A 15,820-nucleotide genomic window follows, 5' to 3' on the forward strand; every position below is an offset into this window, starting at 1 on the left:
ACGGGGAGGTCAGCAGGTCTACGGGGTGGTCAGCAGGTCTACGGGGAGGTCAGCAGGTCTACAGGGAGGTCTCTGGGTCAGCAGGTCTACAGGGAGGTCAGCAGGTCTACGGGGAGGTCAGCAGGTCTACGGGGAGGTCAGCAGGTCTACAGGGAGGTCTCTGGATCAGCAGGTCTACGGGGAGGTTAGCAGGTCTACAGGGAGGTCAGCAGGTCTACAGGGAGGTCTCTGGATCAACAGTTCTACGGGGAGGTCAGTAGGTCTACAGGGAGGTCTCTGGGTCAGCAGGTCTACAGGGAGGTCAGCAGGTCTACAGGGAGGTCAGCAGGTCTACATCTGCTGCGTTTCTAGCAGCCCTCAGAATGATGCGTACCTGAGCGGAGCTGCTTGATGCGGCCGTTGCTGTTGCTGACGTCCACGGGAAGCATGTCCTTGAACCAGAAGATCTCTGGGTCCGGGTTTCCGCTGGCGGCGCACAGCATGGTGGCTGTCCGGGTCCTTTCCACCACCTTCAGCTGGGGGGCCATGTCAATGTTGGGGAAGCCGTGGGGGATCTGGTTCTCTGAAAATGTCACAGTGAGGAACACAAATGTTTGCTTGCATTCGGACAGAAAAGTCTTTGATCTGCAGAGTTCATCAGAGCGCTTCAACCGGCAAGGTCAGAGACGAGGATGAAAGGCAGCACGTTATCTCAGGAGCTACAGGCCAAACTGTAATCAGAGCGCTCACAAACGCCAGCGACAGCACCAGACAGCCGGGAAAACAAATCTGGGGCTGATTCCTGCTTGATAGAGAATTAGAGGAATCCTGTTAGCGGCTGATAGTCATAGCGGGCTCATTACGCGGCGCAGGAACGCCGCTGCGCCTCCTGGTACTCAGACAAAATGAGCTCCCTAAGGCCTCCAAAACTTAAGAAAATAGAAACCCATCTCATTATGACGACTGTAGAAGAAAACATACAGTCTGCAGCACCAGCACGGCCCGAATCCAAGTCCAGATCAAAGTCCAGACCGGACTATTAGGAATATTAATGACATGATTACGGCAGAAAAAGAGCAAAGTTTAAACTGAAGGTGCAGATAAGAAGAAAAGCAGGAATGATCCTAAAAAGGCTGCTTGCTGCTGAGGATGAAGCAGAAAAACCAACATTCACTTCAGGGAAACGTCAGGTCTTTTCAAAATAAAAGCAAACTGTTCAGTTTGTAAAAAACACATTTCCCTTTGGTGGAAAAGCACCAGAAAACTCCCAGAAGGAACCACATGAGATCTGATCTTCACCAGCTTCCTCTGGCTTTTTTCATGTCGGGGGGGGGGGGGGGGGGGGGGGGGTCCAGAAAAAACAGCTAATGACCATGAAGACCCCTGGCTGCAGGTCATCTTCACCCATGGTGGAGAAAAGGTCGACCACGGTGCTGCCCAGCTGATGCAGGCTTATCCCAGTTTACCGCTCTGTTACCACAGCAGGGGGCGGGGCCAACCATGAACAAGCAGCAGTAAAACCGCCATGGCGATGATTCACTAAACGCAGTTTAAATGAGAAACAACAACGGCTGTTGGGAGTCACACCAACAAACCTGTTTTTAAACATTAAACCTGAGAACCATCAACGACGACAACCAGACTGACAGGAGAACAGAGACGCACAACAACGAAGACAATACGGAGAATAACACACACACGCACACACACACACACTAACACACACACACACTAACACACACACACAGCCCCGGCCTCATCTTGTCCTGTTGTGTTTGTGTCTCATAGTATTTCATTGTGAAGCCGTGTGAGGAGAAAGGAGCCAGTGTCTATGAGGGTGTCTGGTTCTCCTCCCCAGAGGAGTCCCCCCCCCCTTTCTCCTGGTTTCTGGCCTGCAGCCCGGGTCGTCTCATGTTCAGACGTGCAGGTCCGGCCCGGGCCTGTTATCTCTGCGGTGAGGCTCACTTCCCCTCTAACCAAACAGAATTAGTCCTCAGACATCCCGATTGATGCCTCTACAAAAGAGGACACCTTTACGTCAGACGACTCCACGCCACGGAGGGGGGGGGAACGCCGCGTCTCCTCTGGTAGGTTGTTCTCTAGAACCTTTGAGCAGGACAAAGGCAGACGGAGACAAAGACGCAGCCGAAAACGGTTTTTCCAGGAACATTTGATTAATTTAACTTTAGGACAAAACCGATGAACGACGCTCATCACCATAAACGGGTCTGAGGAGGAGCTCCTCCTACAGCAGGAGCTCCTCCTACAGCAGGAGCTCCTCCTACAGCAGGAGCGGCTCCTGATTGGACCTCTAACTGAGCGGACTTAGTGAGGGAGGCCCCTCAGGAAAGGAATCTGTGACAAAGTAATCTGTAAATAATTTCTGTTGTAAAAAGGGAATGGACTTTTCCCAGGTGCCGTTTTCATTAGCCGCACGGAGCTGGAGGAAGGTTATGGTTGTTGTCATGGCAACGGTTAGGGCTGTGGTCGTGTTAATACGTGCCACCAACATCAACACTGAGCCTTGGATGGACTAAAAACCCTGCAGAAAAAGCAGCCAGGTGAATAACATCACCCAACATCCAAACCTAGACGGATTCATCCGAAAATACAAAGTATTTTATTTCTATGACATGACTGACCCCCCACCACCACACCCCTGGATCAGTCAGAGAACAGTGTGACCCCCCCCCCCCCGGGGACGTGACAACAGCGCCGTTTTCACCGAATCCGTTTCAGGAAGAGTCTGGAGGAAAGTTGGACGCATTTCTGCAAAGCGGCATTCTTAATGGGGTTCCCGCTGAAATGAACCCCCTAACCGCCAAAGCGTCGACGCCCCCAAGCCTCCAAATAAAGAAATAGGAACAAAAGAACAGGATTTGTCCCATCTGACCCCGTCCATCTGTGTGTAGAATATTTAGGATTCACATGTTGGAGCGTTCATGAGACCTGATCAAACAGAGAAAGGAGTCATTACGCCAATCAGTGGCTCCGACACGCCGCCGACCACAAACACAGAATCCCGGACAGCTGGCGCGTAAATCTGCAGGACCTCTGTTTAGAGTTTGACTGCAGACCAAGCAGCGGAGGAGTTAGCAGGAAGTGAAGAAAGCGGCTGGACGTTAGAGGAGCCGCGCCGCAGAGCCACAGCGTCCAATAATCAGGTGCATAAATGCTGCTGGGAGCTGAGACTCAATCTCTAAATACAGGTTTACACTTTCAGCTTTCTGAAGGAAAGGTGACCCCCCTCCACCCTGAGCTGGCTGGGATGGGCCAGCGGCCCCCAGTGACCCCGAGATGACAGGAGAATAACAAACATGATTAGACGTTAACGTCCCGCTCCGATCTATTCTGATGAGTCTTTAGCCAAAATCAACAAATCTGTGTCGTTTTCAAGGACATAGTTTCTGCAGAGCGGCCGCAGCTCTTTAGAAATTCACCTGAGATGTGGGCTGTTGGCGTGGCTCCACCCCCCCTTCCTGTTAGTAAAGCGGGGAGCTTGTGGCCCCGCCCAGCATGTTTTCTACGTCACAAACACGATCTTTATCAAACAGCATTTTTTCGTCTGCTCCTGATTCACAATGATTTGATCAAAGAAAAACTCAGAAATGCAATTTTAAGCTTAATTTTCCTTATGAATGTCCTCCATCATCAGAGAAATGCCACAGGAAGACGTTAAAAACACCAAAATCATCCTTTTATTGGAGTTAACCCTTGTGCTATCCTATGACCCCCCCCTTCCATTGACGTGTTCTCCCTACCATGACAAAGGTGGATAAAGGTGGAAAGATTTCATGTAATCCATGGACACCAGTGAAGATCACAAATCATTGAAGAAAAAAGGTTCAGAGCACTGTCTAGTGGGTCTAGATGACCCACCTCCCAACGTTAAAGGGCCTAGGATAACACAAGGGTTACAGAGCAGCTCGATGTTTGAGGAAAACACTAAACGATCAGAGTTTCTGTGACTGAAAACCTGCTGAGCTTTATGGAGTCCGCATGCGCACAAACAACCTGCAATCATGTGGCCAGGAAACCTTTGACCCCCCCCTGCTGCGTGTTTGCAGCTGGGGGGTAACGGAGCAGCAGCTCTGCTCACAGAAACTGCTTCTTCCATGTTTCCAGCAGCATTGTTCTGGTTTTTCACCCACAGTCCTCCTGCAGTAGCAGCAGCTCTCAGATGAACAAACCTACAGCGGAAAGGGCGGGAGGAGGCGGGGCTAAGGTGGTTTCGCTGCAATAACCAATTAGGGTAGCAGCGGGGGCTCTGATGCCACGCTGGTGATTGATAAGGGAGGCCGGCTTCAGCTGGTAGAAATGTACAGAATAGCATCAGAAGGTGAGTTTGTGACGGCGAGGAGCAGGTGAAGAGAGATTCAGATGAAGGAAGGAAAACAAGCCAAACGGCGAGGAGGGGGGCATGCCCGCCTCCTGCCAGCTCCAATTACCAGTGTGAGTGGAGCGTGGCGGCCGGGGCGATGGGTCTAATCAGAGCCCCGTCCCTGTCCTCCCGTCCCACTGGGACGCTGCTGGAGCCCAATCCCGCGCTAACGTCAGCCGGCGTTTTCCCCACAACCACAACACACTCATCATAATGAAGGCAAACACTCCAGACACCCCCCTTCCCCTCCGAGGGGGGGCCCGGCGCGGCGGTGGATGATACCAAACTCACCCGCCTCGTCTCTACCTCTCCTTAAAGTCTAAAGTGCAGGAGGGGGGGGGGGGGGGGGCGTCACGAGCGGCGAGAACGCTGCATGGGGTGGGGGGTGGGGGGTGTATCTATGTAATGTAATCTAACCTCATTAAGGGTCACAGGGATAATGGGAGGGGGTCTCCATTCAGACGCTCCTCTGGTCTCCATCATGCTCCTGCAGGAGGACGTGATGTGAAGCAGCTCAGTCTGAAGGACCAGAACCAGAACCAGAACCAGAACCAAACAGGAATAAAAGCGTCAGTGTTCTCAGACACTGACTGATTCATTTGAATGGGATCTCATGTTTTGCATTCGTACCTTTAAACAGAACCTAAATATAGAGCAGGAAGTCTGTCTGGATCTCTGCTAGACGCACGTCAACCTGGCACTAAAAAGCAGCGGAGCGCTCTGCGGGAACAAAGCGGCGCACGGCCTGCAGCCGTTGGTGGGTTCTAACAGACGGGTGCATGGCTGATGTGCAGCGGGAAGCCCACATGGGATCCACCAGAGGAGCTCAGTCAGTGCTTGGACTGCTGGCAGCGTCCGGTAACAACAAACTAGCATCTGCAGGGATGCTGCTGGACCCCCTCCTCTCTGAGCTTCAGCCCTTAAACAACAGGCTGCAGCCAGGAGCGCGCACGTGTCACGTGAACGGCTCTTACGGGCTCCTTGTTCAGTGCAAAGGGCTCATGAATGAAAAACCAGAGGTCCGTAGGACACGCCGGGGTCTCAGCGACTTCCTCTGTACCCCCCCTCTACCTTCAGCGTGGCCCACACTGAGCCCCCGGCCTCTGAAAGACGGAGGGACGTCTCCAAGGAAAGAAAACAAACCTGGTTTTCCCAAGATGCACCTCCAAACGGTGACAGCCCTTCTTTCTGCAGGGCCAGGTATCGGGTAACGCAGGGAACATCAGACCTGTTGTCTCTCGCCCACTATCTCTCTGAGAGCGTGTTGTGACAGTCGTCATGGCGATATCAGAGTTTCACACAAACAGTACTGAGGAAATATGAGCTGCACGCACAGACACACCTGCACGCAACGGACCATCACGGAAACGCAGCCATAACAAAAACACGCTAAGGCTGTTGTTCAAACACACCACCCTGGTGGGGGGTGGGGGTGCTGGTGGGAGGGCAGGATGGGGGGGGGGGCTCCTCACTGTGACTCTGATGTTTATCCAAGACAGAAACCCCACTAATGCATGCCATGACCTTTGAAATAATATCCTTTTCTTCTCCAGATGAACAGAACATTTAGCTGTACTTCCTCGCCTTCTGGCAGATAATCAATAACAGTCATCTAACTCCACCCTCCTCTTCTTCACTCCTCTGTTCTCCTATCATCTCTCCTTCTCCACTTTCCTTTTTATCTGCACTTCTCCCTCTTTTCCGTTGCTGATATCGTACTTCCACCTCTGCCCGCGCCGGATATTTGTGCCGCGGCGCAGCGGTTTGTGCTTCGCCGTGGCCTCTGGCCTGTTACCTCACCCGTGGTCAGGGTTGGCGTGGTTCTGCTGATGGAGTCACCCTGCGGGACAGAATCCCATTAGGTCGGACAGCGCGGCTGCAGGCCTTCATTCCGGCGTTCCAGCTCGGCTTCTGGCTTTGTGCTCCAACCAACAGGAGTTGATGGAAGAGCCTTCAGATTCCCGCCGTACCGAGGGCGAGCGGCGGGGTTTCCCTTCATGGAAAAACCTCAGGGCTCGTGGTAAACTTCAGCTGTAATGCGAGGCGGCTAACAGGACGGCTAACAGGGCGGCTAACAGGACGGCTCTGGGACGGCTAACAGGACGGCTCTGGGACGGCTAACAGGGCGGCTAACAGGACGGCTAACAGGACGGCTCTGGGACGGATAACAGGGCGGCTAACAGGACGGCTAACAGGACGGCTCTGGGACGGATAACAGGACGGCTCTGGGACGGCTAACAGGGCGGCTAACAGGACGGCTAACAGGACGGCTCTGGGACGGATAACAGGGCGGCTAACAGGGCGGCTAACAGGGCGGCTCTGGGACGGCTAACAGGGCAGCTCTGGGACGCGTTCTGGAAAAACCGTCCAAAGAGACGAGCAGAAATGTAAATGTGTGGCTGTTCATGAAAACACCGTCCAATCAGAGGCAGAGCAGAGCCTCGCAAATAAATGAATGAATTGATCCTCTTCAGGACGTGAATGAATCATCGTCAGCGGTTTATTGTGACACGTTTAGTGTCATTACGGCTTTTATGGGGAAGGCAGTGGATGTGTGGAGATGTGACAGCGTCTTTTAATTAAATCCTCACTGACAGCCTTTACTTCTGCTCTCAGTCCCAGATAATGAAAAACACACGAGTCCACGTCCGCCGCCGCACGCCACTCTCTGTGTTTGCACAGGTGATGGACCCCCCCACGTCTGACACTGTTTCCTGTTACCTGCTCACCTTGGAGATGAGAAGCAATCATGTCCTCTCACAGACACGGATAACTCACTTATGTTATGGACCCTCACACTCTAATCATTCTCAGGGACTTTAATGTGACCCCCCCAGAGTCAAACATGAGTCTTCTGCTTACCAGCCGCCATCTTTAGTTTAAACGCCAGTCAGTATTTGTTTTAACCTAAACAAGACGTAAGGCAGGACGACAGACAACCGGGTGTCAAAGTGAGGTTCAAAGCCGGCGTGTTGACACGTTACCATGACAACACGCCACACCACACACCAAATAGTCCGCTTTTTGTGAAAAGAGCCATCTAAACCGAATAAATAACAAAGATAAAGGAATAAGAAGTGGTTGAATATTTCTTTCTTTTGTAAGTGACCGTGGTTTAAGCGGGTTAATGGCCAACAAAGTTTGCATTATCAGACATTGACGCCCTCCCCGTCAGACGCTTGACCCTTACAGTGGCAGGGGTGTGGCCTTCCAGCAGGCTCACTCCTGATAGGTGAGAATAGTTGCTATAGAAACCATGACCAACTCTGACCAATCACTGCTTACGGTCAATGCATGGCTCCAACATGGTTAGCAAATGGAACTGATTTGACTGGATTGTAAACCATGTTCCATGGATGGCGTCCCACTCGCCCAGTCCAGTTCTCACATACAGTCAGTGGACGGCGGTAAAACCAAAACCACACCCCGAACTCCCGCTGAGGATTCGCCGTGGCGAGCGCTGAAGGGAGCAGTCGAACAACAAAGAGGACGTTTGTGCGCCACTTCAGAGCGGCTGCTGACCGTGCAGACATGACGTCAACACGCTCACTGCATGACCTCCTAACACGGACATCCTTCCCTGCTGTATGAATAACCACGTCAGGATGATCCGGCGTTCTCTTCAGAGCCGTCAGCAGACCGATTAACCACCAGCAGCAAAACATCACTTAGCAGCTTTCAGGCTGAGAGCGTCATGTTTGTACAGAGACATAAAGAAGATTCATTTCTCAGAGCCTGACAGCGTCTGTTTGGACGTCTGGATTTAGAAGCAACTTAAACCAACAGAAACACAAAACCAACCTTTGATTTTCTTGAAGAGGAAACGACAGCAGTTTGTAGATTTCTATGACGGCACAGGACACATTTACACACATGTACGTGTGTCACAGGAAGATATGCATCTATACCACGGTCCAGGCGAATACTCCATCCTGATTGGCTGCAGGGTGTCCATTACAAAGTGACATTGAACACATAGATCTGATCACGTAGCCTGAATGCTCTACTGAACGCCAGATGGTAACCAGAACTACAGAGACTGGGTATCAAAAAGTAATATTTAATATATATTCTTTTAGTAAAAGCCCCTTCAGGGTCTCCGTCATCTGAGATCAATGAATGGCGTGAAAGCGAGCGTCTGCTTCACGTCAGGCCTCATCCCTCACATCACTGCTACTGGTTCTGATGAAGGCTACGGTCACCATCCTCTCCTCTGTCTGCTTTCAAAAGAAACGTAAGCATACCTGGAATGTGTAGGAATATAATATTTTATGAATATTTCAGACAGCGTTTCTTTAAGTGAATGCATCATTGGAAATGTATCTGTGGGTAACTGTGTTCTGCTGTTGGTTCAGAAATAAAGTAAAGGAGTCGGTCACAGAAGCGTGGAGCAACAGACCGCATGAGGACGAGTTCATTCCGGGTCTTTCTGAACCAGAACTTTGATCCGACTCAAAGGTCAGAGTTTCACACCACTAAAGATTTCTTATCTTGACTTTCGATGAGGCTCACAGCCTCGGTCAAACAACAGTTTGTCCGCTGCAGGTTATAATAAACTTTATTACTCACAGAAAAAGGCATTTAAACAACGTCCAGGTGCTTTTATGTTGGAGGTGCAGCGGTCTGCACGCCTTCAGGTTCATTGTGACTGAGTGCTTCCGTCCCCCTCTGAACTCCGGTGTAACCAGAATGCTGGAAAGCATTAGCTGGTCTTCACGTTTCCCAGCATCCTTTGCTCACAAACGGAAAGTATCCTGAGGTCGCATCACCTGCAGAAACACGCAGAGATGACTCAAACACGCGTGTGTGAATCAGCACCTCCTGTGTTCTGTCACCGTCATCCGTCTAAAGAGGGGACCCGAAAACCGCCAACGTCAACGCCGCCGTCTGGAAGACGTGACCCAACAGCAGAAGGTCTCTGTGCTCCCAGACACAAAAGCAGGACTGATCAGGGTCACGTGATCAGATCTAAGCTGGATATAAAGATGGCGGTGAGATTATGGAGAGGAGGAGGAGGACGAACGCCTCGTCCTGCGACTGCACCGCTGCAGGCCTCACATGCGCTGACGGTGCGCTCGTGCGCTAGCCAGCCGTAACCATGGAGACGCTCAGACACAAAAACTAGCCATAATACGTCTCATTGATGCAAAAGAAGAGGCTCCACCCACCCACGCAGCTTACGGCACAAATGCTCCAGGAAATGATGAGCCCGTCCGTCAGTGGGGGTGGGGGGGGGGGTGGGGGGGGGGGTGGGGGGGGGGGGACCAGCTGCATGTTTAGATTCTGGGCCTCTTCCCTCCTCCTGAGCAGAAATCTGTCCGGCGGCCGACTTTTGTCGTCTTCATGACTCTTGAACCGGACAGAAAATGAGCAGCGGTGGCTGTAGAAGCCAAAGCAGGGGGGGCTTCAGTTTGACTCTGATGAACCCCCCCTCTAATTCTCAAAGTCCTTGGGGGCGGGTTGTGTGACTGCACCTCGCCATTTAGGTGGAGTCCTTGGGAGAAGCACGCAAAGACAGACGCAGTTTGTATCCGTCAGGCGGGGTGTGATCTACGGCGGCAGACGGGGGCCGGCAGACCGGGGGGGGGGGGGGGGTGTTGAAACGGGTGACACCGACTGTCACACAGGAAGTGTGAGGAGGTTCACCCGTGGATCCCGGCGCCACTTTGTCTCTGAAGTGCACATTCAGGTTCTGACTAGCATGTTCCAACAACCGGCTGGCCTCCCGGACGCCAGCGCACGCCGACAGACGGCCCCCTTCAGGATGAAGACCGCCCCCCCGTGTGAAAATAAAGACACAAAAGAGATTCAAAAAGACAAAAGGAATGTGGGGAACGGCAGGTAAACAGCAAAGCTCATTTTGGTCATTGTGGCTGATTTGAATAGATGGGATTAAGTTGTCAGAGGAGCAGAGTTGGGTTTTAAATCATCCTGCATGTATTTATCTCGCCTGGAAAGAGGAGCAGTGAGATTCTCTGCTGTTTATCCAGTCAGGTTTGTTGTTGGGACTCGCCTGGCTCTGCAGATATTTATTACCGGCATTGTGTTGCAGTCATTTTCTGCCTCTGCACCGGGACTGGAATGCAAGGCAAGCGAATAAAGGCCTTTCTCACCTGTGAGGCTGTCGTTTGTTTACCCAGCACCGTGTGGCGGCGGAGGGTTCACGCAGGAACACGCCACGCCGCTGCAGCTCATTTTGCAAAAACCCAAACCGTAAATATGGAACACGGCTGAACAATCACCGCCTCCACCTCCAAAGAAAAGACACGAAAAGAGACTCAAAGGCTTCAATTTCATTAGAAATGGGAAGAAACTCTATGAAGCTGCTGCTTGAAATCAAATATGGATTCTTGGTGATCCCAGACGGATGCGTTCTGCTTTGTACTCCTAACGTAAGGACGCCGTACGCCGGCATCAGCCATACCTCAGACACGTCACACGTCCCATGACAATGGAAGGAATGGATTTAGGGTAGGGCACCGCTGAGCTCCCCTGAAGGGGCAGCCTCTCCTCTCCACGCCCCCCCACGGGCCGGACAACCCAGAAACCTGCAGCACCCGCAGTGGACTAAGGCTTTGATGTGCCCCCCCCTCAGAGGACAAGCCCCGCCCTCACTCAGACTGAGGGTCTGGAAACGTGGACAGGAAGCAAACAGCCATGAGACCATCTCGACCCCCCCCCGCCGCCTGGCAGCTTAGAGCTCCGAATCCTCCAGCTGCTGGTTTTGGAGCCAATCAGAGCGCGGCTCCTTCAGCCTTGGCTGCTGGCCTGGTGGTCTCCTCAGAGTTGGGTGGAGGTAAACTTTGGTCTCAGGTTTTATCGCCCCCCCCGTGCCGGACACCCCCTGAGTCATCTCTGGATCGGCGTCGTTACGTTTCACACGTTCATTAAATGTTTACACCCATGAAAACATGACGGATTGTCACGGCGCCGAGCGATGGAGGCTCTCCCCCCGGAGTCAGGAGCGGAGCGTCGTTCCTGCGCGGCGGCGGCGGTTTCCTCCATTCATCACACAGACAAGCACCATTTACCTGGACATTTACGGAGGCAGTTCAATTCAACGGGGAGGGGGGCGGGGGGCTCAAGGTCAGAGCGCTGGCATCGTTACCCAGGTAATGAGTCTTTGTTCCCCTCTGGTCCTACCTCTACCAGCATGAGGGGGGGGGGGCAGATCACAGGGCTGGACATTACAGAGTCATGGTGGGGAAGGGGGGGGTCGCTGCAGTAATGTTTCTCCATCACACTGCCCCCCCTCTCCTGGTCTCTGCTACCATCACATGACCAACTGCCCCCCTCCCTGACACACGTGCACACGGGGACAGTTGTTTTGCACGTGAGGCAAAGATAAAAAGGAGGTCTGAGGAGGAGGCGGGGCCTGTCTGGGGGCCTGCAGGAGTCCAGTGCTGTGACCTCTGGGGAGGGGGCCGTGAGAAAAGCTGCAAACAAAGAGGGGGCTGTTCCAGAGCGTCTCTGGCAGCAGGCGGCGGCCCCAGGTGAGGAGCCCCCCCAGGACACAAAACACCAAGTAATAGCAGGCTGACATGCCAACCCCATCCCTGACCCCCCCTGAGCTTGGGATGACTGACATAATCCAGAGTTGAACAGGCGCCAGAGGAACAGGAAGAATCGGTCTCAAAATACGCCGACGATGTCGTCCTCTTTCAGAACAACAATTCTCAGACTAGAATGACACACATGTAAATGTGACGGACTGGCATCCTGTCCAGGGGGCACCCTGCCTTCAGCCAGCGGATGGGATAGGCTCCAGCAACCCGTTTACCCCAAAAGAGAAGGTGTTTGCTGTTCACATGTTTCTCATGACGGAGGACAGAAACTGATCCATGAACGTCTTTGTTTCCCTCCTCTGAGCTGGAATCTGGATCAGAACCGGACGGATCGGATGCTGCTGCCATTTTTGTTGCACCGCTAATGTGAGGTTGGGGGTGTGAGGGGCTGTAAATTAGCGGGACAACATGTAAACAGAGATCTCTCAGTTACGGGAAAGGGGGGCTCTGTGCCAACAGTCCCGCCCACAACTCAGAGGTGAATTTCTGATGAACTCCTGCTGCTCTGCAGAAACTAGGACTAAAAACGTCGTCATGGTAATGAAAAGACATCGGAGCGGAACTTTAAGGTGTTGTGAGACAAATAAACTTCCAGTTTTCCTAAATTAAGCAAGTTTGTTTCTCAAAAAAGGGGAAATCTCACTGTTTAATAATCAAACTTTTGATTTATTGCAAACAAAAATGCAAAGCTTGGTAAAAAGCTACAAGTAACTTAGTTTTCTTTTAGTGTTAAACGATACTTAAAGTAGAAAGTAGAGCAAATACTACCAGGTGTTCTAACGACGTCAGCGTTCTCCTTTCTGGGTCTGTGTGTCGCTGCGTGGTCAGCGGTCGCCGTAAGTTTCTCTTTCGCTGTGGAAGAATCTGACATTTTGCTTATGAAGTCATTTCCTTTCAACCTTTATTGAGTCGGTGAAGGTTAACGGAGGTGTGGCCTGTTTCTCTGCCTCTCTGAAGAACGCCGCCCTGAACGGAGCGGGTTCCGTGGTCACTTTCTCCAGACTCCATCATCGGGTCCATGAAGTGGAAAAGCCACCTTCACGTGTGGAAGCGGCACTTCCAGCCTGCAGGCGGCCGGCGGCCCATTAGGCAGCCCATCATTAGTCTCCATCAGTTTGGTGCAGCCCCAGCAGTGGTGCTGATCTGAACTTGATATATCACTAAGCTGCGAACAATAGCCTAAAAATAGAGCGGCGCTGACGGCGCTGCCCCGCCACGGCGTTCACACGGAGCGTGCTCGGTGCCACTCCGCCCACTCAAACACGACAAACAGACGAGCTGAAAGTGCGGAAGGAAAACGCTGACAGACGCCAGGTTTTCCGTGAATCTGCCGCCTAATGCTGAGCTAGACGCCGCCGTTTACACATCCAACGTGGCGCTGGTCCCCCTGCTGAAGCAGAACCGCTGGAACCTTCAACCTCCAAACACATCCCTGTTTAATGGAGATCTCAGTAATACCCAGTAGGAATGCAGGTGCATGCTGGGAAAATGACACATATGCCTCACCGTGTGTGAGGAGGCAGTAACAGCAGCTGCTTTTAGTTTTTAAGGTATTTTCTCACAATAAAGACGCTAACAACACAAGTTTCCCAGAAGCCTTTGAGCAAAGGGGCAAAAAGAATCAAGACGAACATTTTCTGTGAACTGAACCCCCAACATCCCAAGATGGGGGGGGGCTAAAGGAAGAAAAGGGAGAGAGAGGCGCAGAGAAAAAGCCTCGTCTTACCTTCCAGCACGGTGAGCTTGGCGTTGACCGTGATCTCGCCAGCGGTGTTGGTGGCCGTGCACTCGTAAATGGCCTCGTCTCTGTGAGTGCGCAGCGGTTGGATCCGCAGAACCGAACCGGAACCATCGTCGAAGTCAATCACCTGTGAGAGCAAAGAAGACTGTAGGATTTCTGCAGATCCTCCATCAAACGGAACCAAACCCAGTAGATAGACGGAACCCAAACCCAGTAGATAGACGAAACACAAACCCAGCAGATAGACGGAACCCAAACCCAGTAGATGGACAGAACCTGAACCCAGTAGATGGACGGAACCCAAACCCAGTAGATAGACGGAACCCAAACCCAGTAGATAGACAGAACCCAAACCCAGCAGATAGACGGAACCCAAACCCAGCAGATAGACGGAACCCAAACCCAGCAGATAGACGGAACCCAAACCCAGTAGATGGACGGAACCCAAACCCAGTAGATAGACGGAACCCAAACCCAGCAGATAGACGGAACCCAAACCCAGCAGATAGACGGAACCCAAACCCAGTAGATAGACGGAACCCAAACCCAGTAGATAGACGGAACCCAAACCCAGTAGATAGACGGAACCCAAACCCAGCAGATAGACGGAACCCAAACCCAGTAGATAGACGGAACCCAAACCCAGCAGATAGACGGAACCCAAACCCAGTAGATAGACAGAACCCAAACCCAGTAGATAGACAGAACCCAAACCCAGTAGATAGACAGAACCCAAACCCAGCAGATGGACGGAACCCAAACCCAGTAGATGGACAGAACCCAAACCCAGTAGATGGACAGAACCCAAACCCAGTAGATAGACGGAACCCAAACCCAGTAGATAGACGGAACCCAAACCCAGTAGATGGACAGAACCCAAACCCATTAGAGGGGCGCGGGGGTCTGTTCGTCTGTGTTTGTTGTTCCTCGCTCTTCCGTCAGTCATGTTTGAGTCGACATGAAGTCTAAATATGGAGGACCTTGCACCCCCCTCCCCCCCAGCCTGTTTGTTAGGTGGTCCATGTGTGGGGGGGTCAATAATGTGTTCCTTTCTATAACCCTTGTTCTATCTCAGGCATGTTAACATTGGGAGTTGGGTCATCTAAACCAGTGTTTTTCAACCTTTTTTGAGCCGAGGCACACTTTAACCTTGACAAAAATCCCGCGGCATACCAGCATCCAAAAAAAACAAAACAGAAATTCATGGTCTGTATTGATAGACAGCCCCCCCCCCCCCCCGCCCGCAATCTCACGTGCCTTTTTGTGATAATTGTGGCCGGAAAAGCAGGAAGTTGCGGCTGTTTTTTTCTAAGAGATGAAATGAAAGTTAAATTAGAAAATTTAGAAACTGTTTGTTTGTTGTGGTTTCAAGACGTTTCACAAGGACAACTCATTGTGCGCTGGGACACTGGCCCTTTAAGCCAATGCATCATGGGAGATGTAGTGATGGCAGACAGACTCTCTTCTCTGAGCTTCATGGTTTTGTTCTCTTGTTCCACGGTCTGACACCGGATTCTGTGGAAAGCTACACCGCTAAAGATGAGCTTTAGCTGGTGTTTCTGTTGGAACTGAGAGACTTTATGAGCAGAATTAAGAACAAGAAAGTGAAGACTTTAAGCACTTCTGATTGGTCAGACTGATGACATGTGATTAAGCCTTCAAGAATGATTGGCGGAGACAGTTAAAGGGGCGGGACTTTTCCGCAAACTGTCCTAGCTGCAGGTAAATCGCTGTACAGTCATTCTTATCAAAATGTCTTTAATAGAATTAAATAAACACAAAAAAAGGTAATTTTAAGATCTTTTATATTCCTAACTCCTCAGTGTTTTATCAGGGCCTGTTTGGATGAACACAGAGCTGATATCCTGGAGATGGAAAATGTTTTTAGATCAGTGAATGAGGGCAATTTCCCACGTCACACTGGTTGAAAAACACTGATCTAGACCCACTAGACAGTGCTCTGAACCTTTTTTCTTCAATGATTTGTGATCTTCACTGGTGTCCATGGATTACATGAAATCTTTCCACCTTTATCCACCTTTGTCATGGTAGGGGGAACACCTCAATGGAAGGGGGGGGGGGGGGTCATAGGATAGAACAAGGGTTGAGCAGCTGTATAAGTCAGCGTTCCGACACCTGTTCACTCATACGTTT

General features: G+C 51.6%; 1 protein-coding gene across 18 annotated transcripts in view; it reads right to left on the reverse strand.

The window, feature by feature from the left end:
- The window catches only part of LOC101168742 (receptor-type tyrosine-protein phosphatase F), a 145,604-nt gene that overhangs the window by 54,580 nt on the left and 75,204 nt on the right, over nt 1-15,820 (reverse strand). For all 18 annotated transcript variants that reach the window (XM_078935101.1, XM_078935103.1, XM_078935097.1 and 15 more), the window contains exons 4-5: nt 13,652-13,793; nt 374-562 (exon numbers count right to left, since the gene is read on the reverse strand). In XM_078935101.1, coding sequence (XP_078791227.1) covers nt 374-562; nt 13,652-13,793 — 331 coding nt within the window. The remainder of the gene's footprint in view (nt 1-373; nt 563-13,651; nt 13,794-15,820) is intronic.

This window comes from Oryzias latipes, chromosome 17 (assembly GCF_053564925.1).
Source record: "Oryzias latipes strain Hd-rR chromosome 17, Olatipes_Hd-rR_3.1".
Taxonomy (NCBI): Eukaryota; Metazoa; Chordata; class Actinopteri; order Beloniformes; family Adrianichthyidae; genus Oryzias; species Oryzias latipes.